This window comes from Glossina fuscipes, unplaced genomic scaffold, assembly GCF_014805625.2.
Source record: "Glossina fuscipes isolate IAEA_lab_2018 unplaced genomic scaffold, Yale_Gfus_2 28, whole genome shotgun sequence".
NCBI lineage: Eukaryota > Metazoa > Arthropoda > Insecta > Diptera > Glossinidae > Glossina > Glossina fuscipes.
Window position 1 is genome coordinate 14,374,397 of NW_023998423.1, and position 18,207 is coordinate 14,392,603.

The window sequence follows — 18,207 nt, forward strand, 5'->3', positions numbered from 1 at the left end:
AGCCGAAAGCCTTAGATGCTAGTGCTTTAAGACTTTAGCCTTAGAATTTATTTTCTGTTCAAATTTATAATAATAATACTTTAAGCCTAAAATATTGTATTATTGTTCACCTTCGCCGTTTACTTGTGATTGATATTCCTCGCCATAATAACATAGCTTAAGGCTTCGCCTTAAGTTCGCATGTCAGCACTTTACGCCTCAAATACTGTAATTAGTGAAATTGAACTGAAATTATTTACTTGAACTTTGCTATGGTCTTGATCGATGTCATGATTCAAGACTTTAATTCCGCCGAATGTGTATTGTAGCCAATAATGAATGACAAGTTACGAAATGCATTATTCCCTGACACACACAGACACCAAAGCACCTCATATTATTAAGAAAAAATTACGGCTTACTGTCCATATCTACTATTCTATGTCTACTTTAAGCTTCGCCTGTCGGGCAACGTAGTGCGATACAAGAATAATCGTCATCAGCTCACTGAAAAGTCCACAGTTAACCAAAAGCTTATCTAAACCTATTTCCTTTACATATTTGCTTGGGATTGTTATATAAATTCTTGAACTATTTTTTCTCACATTAGTGTATTTGTGTGAGAGAAAATATTTTACGTACTTTGGCATGAACACATGAAAGGATTTTAATTTCTTTATATTCGTGTTTTTTTCTTTTTTTTTTTTTTTTTTTTTGGACAAATTTTTGCGTCGCAGAAATATTATTTCAAAAATATTTTGAAGAAAACTAAAAACGCAAAAAAAAAAAAGTAAAAAAAAATTAAGCCCTTATATGCTTTGCATTCTTTCACAAAAATGCTCCTCATATGCTTATATGTATTGGTTAACTAAACTAAATATAGTCTTCTCTTTTAAGTTATAATAAACATCTCATCTTACATAATAAATGAAACGCGAACAAGTATTGTTTATATACAAATATATACCTGATCTATTAGTACGTGTGTATATATATATATATATATAAAGACTTTGATTGCTTTTCTTTGATTTACTTTTTATTTATTTTTTTATTTTATTCATAAATGTGAACTGAAATTGGTTATGGAAAAATACTAACTTTTGTGTCTCTTTCTAATGCACGTTTCTTTGAAAATAATGAGAACAACAACAATAATAATAATAATAAAGATCGAACACTACAACTATATAAACACATATGTATTGATGCAATATACAAAATATATATATACAAATAAAACATATGGAAAAAAACATTGTTTAGATTTTAAAGAAAATATTTTTCTCTTTCCCCCACTGATTTTAAGGAGGACCCTAATAATAATGGAAGTAATGGAGCTAAGAGGTAGATTTTGGATGCTCGTGAATCCATTATATTTGATCTTGAAAAAGTTATTACTAACAACTAATGCAATAAAATTATATGTAGCGTGAAGTGCTTCAGTTGAAGAAAAGATATTCAAGAACAATCAACTTTTTGCAAATTTTACTTGTTCGTGCGGTCTTGCTGTGCAATCAATGAATGCTCAGTTCAAAATATTTTCACTGCAAATTAAATATCCCATCATCTCCGGCAATACTGGTGGCAAAGTACTGTGCTTGATCGATGGTACCAGTCTTACCAGCTCTTTCGAAAACTACAACTGTTTTGAGAGACTTTCATGGTTGCTATCTGCTCGATTGGCTACCAATTTGACTCTGAGATGTAGTGGTGGATCCATGTTTCATCCATTGTCACATGTAACATGAAAAAGTGTCCCTTTTGTTCCGGCCATGACAGCGCCAAAAATCATTCTTAACCGTCGACACGTTTCTATCAAAAGTGAGCAAAGCGCGGCATTCGCGTCGAGCAGAGCTTTCCCATGGACTAATGCTCATGCAGAATACTAAATACATTGCCTTCTGATATCTTTAAGGTGTTAGCTATCTCAGGCAGCCGTGTTCATATGGAATATATTTAAAATTAGTAAACCACCAGATTAATGCTAGCCATGAGTGATATTTTTACTCTTCAAGAAGTAAAAGTTAAGCAACAAAGGAAATTCAGATTTTTCCTTCGCTTTGAAAATTGCTAAAATAGCCTCACTAAAACAGCCATAACTTATAAATTAAAGGTCGGAATGTTATGTAATTTTGACGCATATCGTCCGAAAGTTACACCTTATGGGCCTATTAACATTGTCGCCATATATGTGTCACTTCGAACGACTTATTGAGTGACTTGTTTTATTAGAATATCTCAGGATGTCTTAAGAACGATAAGGTGGCCAGTTCACTGCATAAATATAAAATCTACATAGAGGCGTGCCGGATTTAACATATTCTTTTATTAATAAAATTTAAATTTACTTTATCTATGAAAAAGAGCACTTTTTAAAGGATTAATTGTAGGGGACTGTACATGGGGCAAATTCAAAAATCAGTAGAAGGGGTAAAATCATTATTGTTGAGCAAGGCTTACCATGAAATACCTTACACCATTTCCATTGATACAAATCTTCAATTATTTTCGTGATAAAATACTAAAATATTACACTTTATGTCCAGGTAAAGACTGAAATTCGATGGGAGCCCTTATAAGCTGAATGGCGCAAAACATAAAGTGATTTGGTGGTCGAAAATCTTATTACTCTTAACTCATTCTCATTATTGCTAATGCATAGCCTAATAGATAAGAAGCGCATATATCAAGGATGCGCATGCGCGGATTCAACTCTTTAGGCGGCAGAACCTACTTCACACGCAATTCGTAATAATCAATGGGTAAACTCATAGCACTTGCCGATCGACCGTAGACGCTCTGCGACGCGACAGCTGCGTATATCTATTTCTCTCTCATTATAATAGTGCTTGTACAAAAGTAGCGGACATCCGTCAAGCGATTGATCATTGAAAGTTAAGCATATATATATATCGTTTCATGCGAATTGCGGGGGTCTTGAAAATACAACTCCGCAGTCCAAATTTCCTGTAGTTCATATTTATGCCAAAGTAAGGTTTAGACGAATTTTCGCCATTGGCTTTTTTACTATATAAAAGCTTACTTTTCGTAGGACCGATTAGGTGGGAGGTGATTAAAAAAATACCATTCGACTTTTTCACATCACTTCAATGTGCTGAAATACTACTACTCAGCGGTTTCTGCAACTGAAGATTTTTCTACCCATCAATGTCTGAAGCTCGTTTCTGAAAATAACTGACGTAACACATGCCCATATATTTCGGTGGCCTATATAAAAAGATTTTGAGAAATAAAACAATGCATGGACTTAGCTCATCCTATAGCAGCGATAGAATAATAAACAAATAAATTGTTTGCTTTACTTGCTTAACAGCAAATCGATTTTAATTAAGTATCTAAAAATATCTGCTTCTTTCCTCATTTCGCCGTGATACGTGCATAGGGGATACCCCCTGAGTGATTATTTATTTTAATAATCAAAAATATTTACACAAACAAAAAATAAATATTTTAGAAAAGTTTTCGAAAAAATATTGAATATTGAATCTGTCTTGTCAAATCTTCAGATTTTTAGATGTCACATTCAATCACTACATGTATGCTATATTTATATATGTATATATGTATATATTGATGTATACAGGTGTTCCTAGCATAACGTGGCATTTGTTAAACATGGTTTCGCTACAACATGGCACACTATGCCTTCATTTATGTTGTATTTGAGATGGAATTTTATTATTCTGCACTAGATCTTGATATAATTATATAGATAAGAAACTTTCTTATAACACGGTTTCGATACAGGGCGCTACGAACTAATTATTTCATTTATTTTCTTTAGTGGTTACGATTACATCTTAGTACAAGCCCTTAACATTAAGTATGGGTTTATTCATCTAACTTCCAACTATATACATATATAGATAGTTCTCTAGCCAAGTTCTATGCTTGTGTTGCATGTACGAGTGCATGAAAAATACTCAGTGTATTAGAATGCATATGAGCGTATTATGTATATAATTTTTTAATTATTTTTAAATAAATTATTATTTTATATATATATGGATATACAAAATTAGTTGCTTAAGATCTTAACTATCAAATTTAATTATATGTTGTAATTATAATTATCGTTATCTCTGATTATTGTACCTACTAACTAATGTTGCATTAGCTAATATGAAAATTTTCGTAGCTATGTTTAAATAAACATATAAATATACGAAAAAAAAAAAAAAAAATTTATATCTAACTGCATGAGTAGCCGAATAGACAAAGGATCGCGACCTATAACTCAACGGTTGCGGGTTCAAATCTCAAGTGCGGTAGACTCTGCAATACGAGCATACAGCCTAAGATATCCGACCGCCTTTACACCCTTTGTAAATTTATTTTAACAACACATATATGTACAAATATATATATCTTGCTTTTAAGTATTTTCCCCGCCATTTCTAAGGGAAAGTGTAGACAATACTATAGGGAAGTGAATAAAACTTTGACCCCTTCAATTTAAAGCTCTATCTTTGAGCTGTGTGCAATTGCATTAATTATCAAATTAGAGCGTACACACCATTGTTTCCTACAGTTTTGAATAGGTGTGGCTGTGTGCTAAAAAAAAAAAAAACATTTGCAGAAAACTTTACTTTTCCTTCTTAATTCGCAATACAGCTCTGGCAAATCCGCACAAGCAATAAATGGATGCGTTAGGATGACCAAAGCCCAAATAACCACAATACAGATTGAACAAACCGTTAATATTGACAATGAACCTGGGCTTGGCGTACACTTGTTTGTTCCAAGCAAATGAAACTAACGCCGAAGATTTCTATCAACAATAATGAGTGCGATGGGCCTAAAAGAGATGGTATCGTGAACTTTCACTACTAAATAATTTAACGACATAGAGCAAAACCCGGTTAGGAAATGTTTGCAGTTTTAATTTGATATGTCCTACCCACGCTGCCCTTATTTTCAGCGGTTCCAACAGGTGATTTATTGTTTGCTCAAACGTTGCTTTAAATCCTATGATGATCTCCAAGTGAGGATTATTTTGTGAAGAATCTTAAAGCACTAGCTATTCCTTCTTCACGAATTGCATACTACTTCCATACTACTTACAAGAGATGTAGTGCCTAGCGGCGGGCGATAGTTTGTATAGTATGGGTATAAACAGTTACATGGCGGCACAAAAGTAGATGTATGCATATATATCTACTCGTTAACGTTAGTTTTTTGAAATAAGGAGCCTAGTAGTATATGTAAAGCTTCATGTGCGTCACATATTGTATACATGTATGTATATGTAAACCTGACCAAAGTAAAATGAAAGAAACTAAAATCAAAGTTAATCTTGAGAACAGATCTGCAATATGGCTCTAGCTGTCAATTAGGCGGGCGTTAAGACTACAATAGATTCTCTTAAATGAAGTCAAGTTTTCAAGGTCAAATTTGAGTACCTAAGCATCTACGGATGAATCTCTACGTGCATTTTCGTCGCTATACAACGATCTCTACGATTTTCCCAAATTTTCAAAAATTCCGTTATCGATGTACAAACGGGTCTGCGAGGACACCAAAAACTATTATCGAATAGAAACACATTTAAAGTAAGCCTTTAAATCTTTCCATCACTTTTTCTCAATATCTACAGGTTGATTAAAGAAGTTCAAAGACTGCCTTAGTCTCGTTAACGTTATGTGTGGCAATCTTTCGAATGGAAAATGCATTGGTTAGGTAAACTCTCCCCAAACGTTGCGCAACGCAATAGCAGTTCTCGATACTCGGAACTCATTAAAAAAGCTCAGTATAATTTTTCTTGGCAAAAATTTTGAACATCTTCACATCCTGTGAAGGCTACTAATGATGTTTACCCCATTTATCGTTGTTTGTCTCCGTCTCGTAAATTGTAGAGCTCTTTATGCTATAGCAGGCAGACACAGATTATTTAATATTCGCGGGAATATTCTTTCCACCCGACTTCCATTAAATGACTTAACAATGTTTCCTAAAGTTATTCTTAGAACTGCGGCAATATCGTGACTGGCATGCTCTCGTGTCAACTTCATTAATTTTCGCCGCATTTTTCCAAGTAATTTTGAAAAGAACTTTCGAAAATCCTAAAACAAATGCCGTTGCCATCAGTATAAAGCTCTTTGCATGCCTATGCAATGTTTGTGTGCTTCACAAAATAAAACCACAAAATATCGGTTCAATAATTTGCGCCGGAACGATGTTCTTCACCTGCATAAGCAGAATATAGAAATTTCTGGTTTTCGTATACATTTCAAAATCTAATGATTACCAGAAATAACGATCAACCTGCTCCCGAGCTATGACCCTTAAGCCAAGACGATAACTTTCAATTATAGTTTCGCTCGCTTAACTGTTTTCATTTGGCCATTAAAGCTTAGCAAGCACCTTTTTTTTTACGATATTTTATTTAATGCACTCTAACGAAACGAGCTGCTGTTTAATGAACAAAAAATTGCATTTAATGAACGATTATTCAAATGTCGAAAATGAATAGAAAATGAGCGCAAGGCGACCATAATAAATGAAAAGTAATAAATCTTGGTTTAATAAAAATTTAGAAAGAGAAAAAGTAATTTACCACATTCTATAAAATGGAAAATTTTATGGGATTTTTATTTGGCAAAAAAAAAAAAAAAAAAAAAAAAACAACACAAAAACGCAAAAATATTGTATAAAAAATGCAATAAACCAAGAGACAGGAAGATAGAGAGTGGGAGAGAGAGAGAGAGAAAGAGAGAGAGGTAAGGGAAAAAAAAATTGATTTTCTGCCAGAAAATTTCAATAAAATGAAAAAGAACAGAATGCAGCTGTTTAATGGTACTTGTAAGTGGTAAGTAAGGCTGCACAACAATGCCATTGCCAGAGAGCCTGCCAGTCAGCTATCTAGCCAGTGAACCAAATGAAACGACTCGCAGTAACGTAACTTAGTATTGTACTTAGTAGTTAGCTCAGAGTACAAGGATAGTTGAGGCATAAAAACAACAAACTATGTTATGTTTAGAAAGTTCACAAACACGCTCGCAATTTACAAATACACGTAAACTTGCAATGCAATGTAAGTACATATACATGTACTAATAAATATATATATATATATATACTAATAAATATATATATATATATATATATAAAGACACAAATTCACTGACATACATACATACATACATATAAATATGCTAACATACGACACATATACATGCACCCACATTCATATATACACATGCAGATACACATACATGCATCAATTTATATAAACAAAGTTTTATGCTTTCGTCACGAGAAAACATCTTGAGCTTTTTCTTTTACATCACTACCGATAACGTGAGTATAGTGAAACGCTGGCTGATTTATGAATATTTACATACAAAAGTGCCAACAATTGATATATGCCACCATCACCACCATCACCATCGTCTCCATGCTCTTTCAATCATTCATGAAATTTTTCTTTACTCATTGTCTGATATTCATATATATGTATATATGCACATGCACACACATACACACACACACACACATAGTTAAGAATTTCAAAAATTTCTATTACGGATATATGTGAAGAAGACATTGATTTATATGTTTTCATTATTTAAAAAAAAAAGCAAAAATTTTATTATTTTTTTTTTTTAATTCAACCGTAAAATATTATTTCTCTTAAGAAATGCTGGCGCACATAGACTTGCTTATGCATAAGATATTTAAGTGTTTATGCATACTTTAGCATTCAATTGTAAAATCTGCATTTTTTTGCGTCACATTAAATATTTAAAAAAATAAAGAAAAAAAATTTTTTTTTTTAATTTTTCAATAACTACACGTAGTCTCAGTTTAAACTAGCAAGCACACACATGCAAACAATTCTTAACACCACACCCGCTTTTATATTTCAAATCAATTTGTGTAAAAAGAGCCGAACAAGTGTTTTATTTTACTTAAGTATATTTATTTAATATTTATTTATTTTTTAAATAAACAAATTTCTCTTCTAATGGAAAGCGTTCAACTAACTCATGAATTTTATTAATATTTTATGTTATTCTTCTTTTGTTTTGCTTACTATTATTATTATTATTAATATTATATAATATATATATATATATTAATATATATATATTAATAATTATTAATATTATTATTATTATTTTTACTATTCCAAGCTAACGACTTTGCTTTATTTCTCAAGTTATTTTATTTATTTATTTGTTTATTTATTTATTTATTTTCTTATTCATGAAAATCCTTTCCATTATTTTCTTGTCAAGTCATGTTTTAAATACACATTTAAACACTCACACACGCAGCCACACGCTTATTAGTACTCCTTTTAAAAAGCAAAAAAAAAAAAAAAAAAAAACAAGAAAAATTAAGGGTAGTTTTGATTTTCTTCCGCTTTTATTAGAATTCTTAGTTTAAAATTAAAAATTTTTTCATTTTCTTTTTTCCCCACTCACTTATAGAATTTTAAAAACTTTCCCTTAAATATACTTTTCCTTGTACTTTACTACTTGTTATTGTTGTTGTTATTATTATTATATGAAAAATTGTTCAAAATAAAATTCAATTTTAATTAATTTTTTTTTTTTTATTTATTATTATTATTATTAATCACTGCTGCGCTCGACTACCGGCTCAGAGAACTTTTCGTTATAAACTGATGCGTATTCACATTGAATTGAGAAAATTCGCCGTAAAGTTCGTGTTCTTGTTATTATTGCATTACAATAAGCAAAAGGGTAAGTTTCAAGGTGCGTGTGTATGTGTGTGATAGCCAAAGCTTTTTTGTTTCATATAAGCACACATACATCGGTACATGATGTATATATAGATATATATTTTTTTTTTTGGTAGCAGGATGTAGGGAAACAAAGTACAATGAAAAACACGTGCATATCAAAGTCCATGATAGAGACAAAAGAAAAGTAAGAAAAGAAAATAAGATAAATAGACGCAGAAGCGAACACAAATAGCCAGCAAACATATCATTAAATGTGAATAAATAAAGGAAGAATTATAGGTAATCATAAATCATTAGCTTTCAAAAACTTTTTATCTACCCCCGTTAAGTTAAAACCTAATTCTAAATCTTAGGCAAAATCTAAAAGTAAATCGAGTCCTAAATCCTAGAGGTAAGCCTTAACGTAATCCTAAATCTAATCACAAAATTTAGTCCTCAGTCTAATAGCAACGCTAATCCTAATCTAAGACTAAATCTAATCCTAAACCTGAGCTTAAATCTAATCCTACATCTAAGACTAAATTTATCACTGAATTTAAGGCGAAATCTAATTGTAAACTTAGTGCTAAATTCGATCCTAAATCTAAGATTAAATCGAGTACTAAATCTAACTTTAGAGGTAATACTTAATCTATTCCTAAATCTAATATTAAACCTAATTGTACCTCCATACCTAAATCTAATCCCATATCTAAGACTAAATGAAAGCCTACTTTTGATCCTAGATCTAAGACTAAATCAAGCTCTAATTCTAACCCTAAATCAAATTGCAAATCTAATCCTGAATCTAAGACTAAACCTAATCCTAATGCAAGAGTAAATCTAACCCTAAATCCAGGTTTCAATCTAAGCCTAAATCTAAGAATAAATTGAGTGCTAACTCTAGTCCTAAATGTAAGACAAAATCGAGTTCTAAATCTAATTCTAAATCTAAAACTGAATCGAGTCTTAGATAATCGAGGCTTAGAGGTACGACTAAATCAGGAACAAAGTGTAATCTTAAATCTGATTGTAAACCTAGCTCTAAATCTAATCCTAAATGTAATCCTAAATCCAAGACCAAATCTAATCAGAAATCTAAGACTAAATCGAAACCGAATCCTAAATATAATTGTAAATCGAAGACTAAATCTAATCCTAAGTCTAATCGTAACCCTAATCCTAAATCTAATCCTAAACCTAATTGTAAACTCAATCCTAATCTTAAACCTAATTTCAAATTTACTCCTAAATCTAAGCCTAAACTAAGTCTAAGACTACATCAAGTTCTAAATCTAATACTAAATCTAATCCTAATTTCAAGAATAAATCGCAGACTAAATCTAATTCTAAATCGAATCGTAAACCTAATCCTAAATCTAATTGTAAATCTAATACTAAATATTAGCCAAAATCTAAAGCTTAAACTAGAATTAAATCGGTGTCCCAAATCTAATCCTAAATCTGAGATGAAAGCTAAGATTAAATCGATTGCCAAATCTAATCCTAAATCTGAGATAAAATTTAAGACTAAATCGACTCCGAAATCAAGTATTAGAGCTAAGACCAAATCTAATCCGTAATCTAAGACTAAACCTAATTCGAAATCTAATACTAAATCTAAGGCAGAATCTAAATCTGAGACTAGCCCTAATGGTAAATCTAATCTAAGACGGAATCTAATAGCAAATCTAAGACAAAATCTACGACTAAATGCAATCCTGAACCGAAGACTAAATCATTTTTGTGTAGTGATATTAAGAGAGATGTTTAGTATTAGTTTATTTTATAATTTATATCATTTTTTTTATAATTTTCTTTATTTATTTATTTATTTTTCCAATGTATATACACAAGTATTTAATCGGTCGCAACCGATAGACACATCGACCTCCAATTACTTATATTGACTCGCTGTCGCAGGCACTGGACTCTTTTCCTAATTTTAAACAATGAACTCTGAAACTAAATTTATTCTCGATTGAGAAGCTTTTCAATCCATTCTTAGTTGATATATCAATTCTGATCAATCTGTATACTTGTATATTTATATATACATCTATATCAATTTCTAATGGAGAAATTTTTGATACATTGGAAAATTTGATCCAATGAGTCGATAAATCTCCTCTTTTTCCCTCGACCAACTAATAGAAAGTCGGTAAAAGAACTTCAAATCGATATTTAATTAATTCAATGGCCTTTTAATTGATGATTCAATGCTAATGCTAATCGCTTGTGAATTAATTATTTGTCTCGCAATCTATTCAATATTTTTTCTCATATTCCCGTCAAAATTGACATATGAACTCGGTACTGTTTGCTATACCACCATAAAGAAATACATAGTCGGGTGATGACTAGAAGCTGGTAAAATTTAGTACCAAAACACTATAGTGGCACATGGCGCAACACTAAGTATCCTACTCCATTTGGCTTAATAAAGACTTTTCAAAATAGATTCTCAGGAGCTTTCGTCCCCGGTGTAACAAATTTCATCGAAATATTTTGAAAATTTGCTACCTTTAGGGTGAACAAGACGGAAAGACGGCCACACAAACTTTGATCGCTTCAAAAAGTTATTCTAACGATTGAATCTACCTCAAGTCCTTGTGATTGTTGCATAGATTTTAACATAACTTTGTGACACAAGTGATGCAGAGCATAAAAATGAACGGATTCGTGCCCCATTTCATTACGGTGAGATAAACCTCAATTTTGTTTAAATAGCTTCGCAAATAAAGAATATTGTCTCATTGACATAAGAAAAATACGCCTATTATTTCTAAAAGCCCTTCACATACCAAAAAAATTACTTTTGAATGTGATTTGTGGGCTGAAAATGCCATTTTTGACCACGCAAGGGGCACTGCAGTTATCCACAGTAGAGAACGGAACGGAAGAGTGATTATCGACGGCAGACGGACAGACAAGTCCCAGGCGCAGGACAGGTTTCAAGTGGAAAGCACCCACCTGGAAGCCAGCGCTGCAATTCTCACGACAGTTGCATACGCTGACAAACGCATCGCGACTAAAGTTTCAATTTCATTTATGGACTAGGTGTCTATGTATGCTATCACATATAATGGATGTAATTGGCGCTATAGTAAACGTCCACGAAGCTCAACTCTTCACGCAATACATCTTTGTCAATTTTATACTTCGTTTGAAATGATCCAAGCTACATCCAAGCCTTTCTCGGCAACTTTAAACTAATACTTTTCGAGTTCATTTTTTACTTTATCGAAATCTTCACATTTATATAACGATAGCGATACATAATGCAAAGAAAAGAGATTAATTTTTCTTCCTCCTCGAAGGGAAAGTGGCTGAAAAGAAATTACATAATCGTTACTTTGATTAAGTAAAAGCTGAATGGCACATAATTAAAAATTACAACTCAAAAGGGATGGTTCTATTTAGTGATATTTATATACTTTTAAAGTAACGAACTTTTATAGTAAATTTCTTTATGCTGGCAGTTCTCCTTATACGAAATAAATTCTGCGTAGCCCACCTTTTAGCTTTTCGATATATCTGAAAAAGAGCAGTTTTCCAACATTCAACTAAACAAAGTTTTTAACAATTGTTTACGAATTAGATAAGAAAAGTGAATGTGGCTAACGTGACATTTTTCTTTGACAATTAACTGAAATTTTTCACTACACTCAAAAGGGAAGGAGTTTAAAATCGATTTTTTAATGCATTTCGTGCACTTGATATGAAAAAGTAGAGTTTTTTCGACGAGAAGATTATCAAAAAATTGATAATAAATTTTAGTAAATAAAAATTTTCAGCGAATCTTAACTTCAAAAGTAATAATGGATGCGTAAGTCTTGTCAAGCAGTCTTAAGTTAGTGTGAAAACAAAAAATGCTCTCAATCTATTTTTCCAGACTATTGGATGAAGTCGAATCTTTAGAAGCCATACTTATGGAAGATGTGCGCGTAGAACGTAACGAAGAAAGGTGTTTATTACATTTGGTTTATTTATTTCAACTTTTTCTAACTAATATCAAAATTATTATTCTTTAGTATTCCTCAGTTTATAGAAACCACTGTTTTCCCTTTGGTTGGTGAGGATACCGAGCAGCAATACGTTTGCGTTACGCTACAAGTTTTGTTTAGTCCTGGTTATCCAGATGTTAGTCCAGATTTTAAACTCTTACGACCTCGTGGTTTAGACGACCATCGTTTGGCCTCAATTAAGGCAGCTTGTGACACGAAGCTTCAAGATTCTCTAGGTTTTCCAGTGGTATTTGATTTAATAGAAGTTGTACGAGAGCATTTATCTGGCAGCAATCTGCCTAGCGGTCAGTGTGTAGTGTGTTTATATGGTTTCTGTGATGGCGATGAATTTACACGAACTGAATGCTTTCATTACTTGCATAGTTATTGCTTAGGCCGTCATTTGAATGCCATGCGTCGCAATTATCAGGAAGAATTTAATAAACTGCCTGCATGGCAGCAAAAGACAGCTGAGCCTTTCCAGGCTTTGTGCCCAGTGTGTCGGGAGCCTATAAAGGACGACAGTGATAGTTTAAGGTGTGCTATGCCGCCATCGGAGCTAGAGAATGCTCCCGATTTTCGACCTACCCAAGAATTAAGGCAACTACAGCAACGTATGTCAGCCTTGTTCTTGCAGCAAAAAAGCCGTGGTGCAATCATTGACATTGAGGCGGAAAGTGGTGCGGTCATTTCAATCGAAAGTGAAGAGGACATACGTCGTCGCTTACAACGTAAACAACAAGAAGAATCATTGCAAACCAATTCCCTGGGAGGAGCTGAAATTTGTGACAGCGACGTTAATTCAACCGAAACTGGGTCGTTAGCCGAACAGCAAAAGGTAAATGTCATATATATACATATATATATATATCAATAAATACTGAAACTAGGTCATCACATGTTTTTATATACATGTTCACGCCTTTCCTTTTCTTCTTCAAATTTTACCTTTTCATTATTATAACCAAAGGACGGAAGCGACATGGGTGGAAGCAATTCGACTAATTTTGCACCGATTGTGCAACAAACACAACGCATCGCCAATGATCCGACAAATAACAATTATCATCATAATCGACGTTATTTCAAGGGTGGCAGACGGCATCATCATCATCATCATCATCAGCAAACGCAACGTGAAAGAGAACGTTTCGAACATCATCACATTCCCTCATCATCAACGTGTTCATCATCGTCAACTACTAATAACGCAACTAGTCATAGTCATTCCTCGGGTTCACAACCTACCTCCACTACTCATGCCAATAGCAAACAGGCCAAGGCCCATACAACCGGTCACGCCCATAACAGGTGACGATGGGCTCCCAATGGCCATACAAGCTGCAATATAGAGACATTTCCAAAGATACTACAGTTGCTGCTGACTCTGCTTTTAAGCATAAAATTATGCTTAAGCGGTTCTCGAATGCCGTTTAAACCTTCAGCATTGTCACAATCACGATTATCATATACGTTTAATTACGGCCAATAATAATACGAGTACGAGTTAACTAAATTAATCTTATTTCTTTACGTTTGCATGGTTTTATAATTTTTGCTTATAAGCCATTGAGAAGCAAGCGAGCCAAGTGACAATATTAGTTTGTATGGTTATTTAAAATTTTTATTTTTTTTAAATTTTTTTATTTTTTGTTTTTTTTTAGAGATATTTTTTAAGTGTAAAGTTTTGAAAAGTAAGATAGAAAGCAATTTAAATTTTTATTTATTTAATTTGTTATAAATTGTAAGCATTAAACAATAAAATAACACATCGCACATAAATCTGTCACACACACACACACACACACATACACAAAAACACACACTTGTCAAGTAAAAGGAAATACTGCTTAGCTGTAATGGTAAGGTAAGGCAGTTTTTTATTTTATTTTTTGTTTTTAGTTTAGCTTGAATTCTTATTAGCTATAAATTTTGTATGATTTATTTTTTACTTTTTACGTTTTAAATAATTTTTAAGTGAAACTCAAATCATATAACACATCAAGTAGTAAACTGAAGGTAACCTCGCTGGCATTTGCGTAGCAGCAGCAAAGCATCTGATGGGTCTCTAAAAAAATTCGCCAGCAGTAAAAAAAAAAAATTAATTAAAAATAAAAAAAATTTAACATACAATTTAAAGTTTTATCTGGCAAACGAGTGTTTAGTATAAGCTTTTCACTCGTCATAAGAAGAATAATAATTAGATATTCAAGCAAAAAATCTACTTTTCATCTATAAATCATGGTGTTTAACTATAAAATTTATTCTAATATAGCAAGAAACCGAAATCTAAATTACTGTGTCCAAACGAAATATAATAATAATAACAATAATAATAAACAAAAAACGTTCCAAATTTAAATTATTTTTTAATTCATTTTAGACCGCTTAAAAGCCTATTAACAAATTGTCACACATACCATTAGAGAGCATGGAAGTCATGATTTAGTAAAGAATGGGAGGATATTCCCAATCTAACAACTACTGGATCTAGGGGAACAAAAGAGAATACATGCAATATATATTCTCAAGATGTAAAGAAATTTATTCAAACATTCTCAATTGTATGGAATTTGCATTTTCTCAGATTGTTTGAATTTGTTGCTTTTTTACAAAGACCTGTTGCATGATTGAGAACGAATATGCGTTTATTCTCTAAAGTCCCACAATACATGCAAAATTCTTGATAATTGTATACGCTTATTCTCTAAATCGGCACAATACATGTAAACAAATTTATTCAAACATTCTTAATTGTATGGAATTTGTATTTTCGGAATTTGAGTGGGCGCAGCTGATTTTTTTTATTTTCAACATAAAAGTCCTTGTCCCATAGACGTGTGGGCGGGTCCTGTGTAAAGCTTAGATCCCTCCCGAATTCTTTTCCGAATTTGTAGGCGATATATTCAATTCCGCAAACTTGGAGTGAATATTATACACACAGCATATTTAGGTGCATTCTAAAATTGGTATAAATTCAATTAATCAATAAATTAAATATATATTTACAAATTAGAATTTTTTATTACTTTTCTTTCGGCTTTTAAGTACATGGAATTACGAGGATGGACCCATATGTGCGCATACGTGTTGGTCACTATATTTACGAAATCCAAACGGATCCTAACGGTGGCAAAAATCCTCGCTGGAATCGCGTTATTCAAAGCCAACTTCCAGCAGGCGTCAATTCAGTTTATGTTGAAGTATATGACGAATGCAATTGTAAGATGGATGAATTAATCGCTTGGTGTGAAATTAAGATACCTGAAAGGGTTTTACTGGGGGAAACTCACGAGCAATGGTATTCTCTAAGCGGAAAGCAATATGAGATACTGCCGTTATACAAAATTATGAGCAACTTTTAGTAGAAACTGCAAAAACAGTTCCCGATGGGGTTGTTTGCTTTTTCACTTCTTACTTGTATTTGGAGTCGGTGGTGGCTTCTTGGTATGATCGGGGTATTGTGGATGCATTGCTCCGTTATAAGCTGCTATTTATTGAAACTCAGGACAATGCCGAAACCAGCTATGCTTTAATGAATTATGTTAAAGTAAGCAAATGCGGTATGATTTAAGTAAATTTGCATAATTTTTTTTCTCCAGGCTTCTTTAGGTTAAAACATAAATTTTTTAATGTGACTAGTAAATATGAAATTACTTAAATAAGTAGTTCAAAAATGACCCTCTCCAAGTTAAGAACCATTAAGAACCATTGCAAAAGTCAAAATGTGAGAAAATGTAATACAATCAAGGAGTTGCATACTTGCATGTGGTAAAAATAAATAAATTTTTATTTTTGCATGTAAGGCTCCTTCTTTATTTTTCCTAACAAAAAAGGAAACTGCATTACGACAAATCCTTCAAATTTTTACAAATTTTCGTAACTGTTCTTAATACTAAACTGACATTTTTGCCCTTGAAGCTGATATTTCTTTCTTATTAAGCTACTAGTTATCTGTTATAAATTATTAACTGCCTTGGGGTGATTGGTTAACTGCAACAACGGAATCGTACTATTTTCTTGATGTTTTTATTTAATGTATTGTCCACTTTTGATAATTTAATGAATCAGTTAGCTTTCTTTCAAAATTTACTGCAAATGAAAATGTACGTTTTATTTTTTCTTACTTAGTCTTCGTTTTCATGCTTCTTCTTTTTTATAGTGGTTTTTTTACAGTTATATAGTAAATAAATTTTAGTCGTTTTCCAACACTAAAAAAGAACCGGACATGCAAAAGGCATCAAAAAATCTTAAAATCTAAAAACAAGAATATCAAATAATAATGAATTAATTAATTGGGGTAGTTTTTTTCTATATTTAAATGGAAAATATTAAAAGTTTAATTTATTAGCATCTTATCAATGCAGAAATGTGTTAATAGCAGCAATGCAAACTTGTTCACTGAAATAAGATAAGGTAATGGGTTGCAAATTATACATATTTTATGAAGATTGAAACGAAAACTAGAATTATGAAATTGCATAGATTAACGAACTTAATATAAACTTTGGTGAACTTTGTGGTCTGTGGCTGGCAAAGCACAGGCCGCCAGAGTTAGGTTAGACGCTCGTTGTTCTTGGTGTAGTTAATGCTAATATTTCTCCTTTCTTATACATATTTTTGCATGTCAAGAATTGATAAAGTTCAGCAAGTAAGTTGTCTTCAGGAGGTTTCACTTCAACGTCCATATCGAAGTAAAAAAAAAGAAAAAATATGAAATCCGCCTTAAATTTTTGTAACTAATGTTTTGTTTTCACCATCTAAAGTTAGAGATGCATTCAGTTTGTCAAAAGGTTGGCAGCATTCAGAAAGAGACTTCACGAATCCTATAAAGTAATTATATTCTTGTTCAGTCTTAAATGCTGCATTCATCTAGATATAACCATCCATCCATTTTCGTCTCTCTACAGTAAATATTCTCCCTGTTAAAACATCAGCATAAAATTTTGTAGAAACATTGAAAGTTCTTTCTTGTAGGTATTGAAAATGAATGAAGGGTGCCAAAGGAAAACGCCGAAAGTGGAAAAACCCCTATTTTAAAGGCTAAAGAAATTGGTTTGTTTACGCATTGCTCATAAGATGAAACAGATGGAACGTTAAATATTTCCCTGTGTGGTCTATAGGCGATCCTATAGTACATGTGATAAATTCGGTCATAGACGGACATAATTTTACTGATTTTTTGAACTACCGATCAGTGCAAATGCATTACTGGTTACTGGTAATATAATGAGCTGATTTCATTGGAGTGAAACAGCTTGTAATACCATTCTGTACTGAATCCGGATGATCATTTCAAATACAAACCCCATGGATACTAGGGTTTATTGTCTTTCAATTATTCTCCAGGTTCCGCTGGCAGAATTAAATATGAGTAATTTCGTTTTGTCAATATAAAAAGTAGAAGTTCAGAGCTTAAAAAACTTTATTTTACCGTGAACGCTTTAAAGATAAGGCTTTGACATGAAGAAGTACCAGTATAAGCCAGTACGATATAGTGTTAGC

General features: G+C 32.2%; 1 protein-coding gene across 1 annotated transcript; it reads left to right on the forward strand.

Annotated features, from left to right (window-relative positions):
• The first annotated feature begins 12,355 nt into the window (after nucleotides 1-12,355).
• Nucleotides 12,356-14,388, forward strand: LOC119636474 (E3 ubiquitin-protein ligase RNF25). The gene is made up of 4 exons (XM_038031828.1): nucleotides 12,356-12,524; nucleotides 12,591-12,662; nucleotides 12,730-13,540; nucleotides 13,673-14,388. Exons 1-4 carry the CDS (start codon nucleotides 12,517-12,519, stop codon nucleotides 14,015-14,017), a joined length of 1,236 nt encoding a protein of 411 aa, XP_037887756.1. The 5' UTR covers nucleotides 12,356-12,516; the 3' UTR covers nucleotides 14,018-14,388.
• Nucleotides 14,389-18,207: the final 3,819 nt, after the last annotated feature.

Excerpts from the sequence above, each read along its gene's own strand:
- LOC119636474 (XM_038031828.1), top strand. Across the intron at positions 12,663-12,729 it reads GTAGAACGTAACGAAGAAAG|TATTCCTCAGTTTATAGAAA; the intron begins GTGTTTATTACA and ends ATTATTCTTTAG. Across the intron at positions 13,541-13,672 it reads CGTTAGCCGAACAGCAAAAG|GACGGAAGCGACATGGGTGG; the intron begins GTAAATGTCATA and ends TTATAACCAAAG.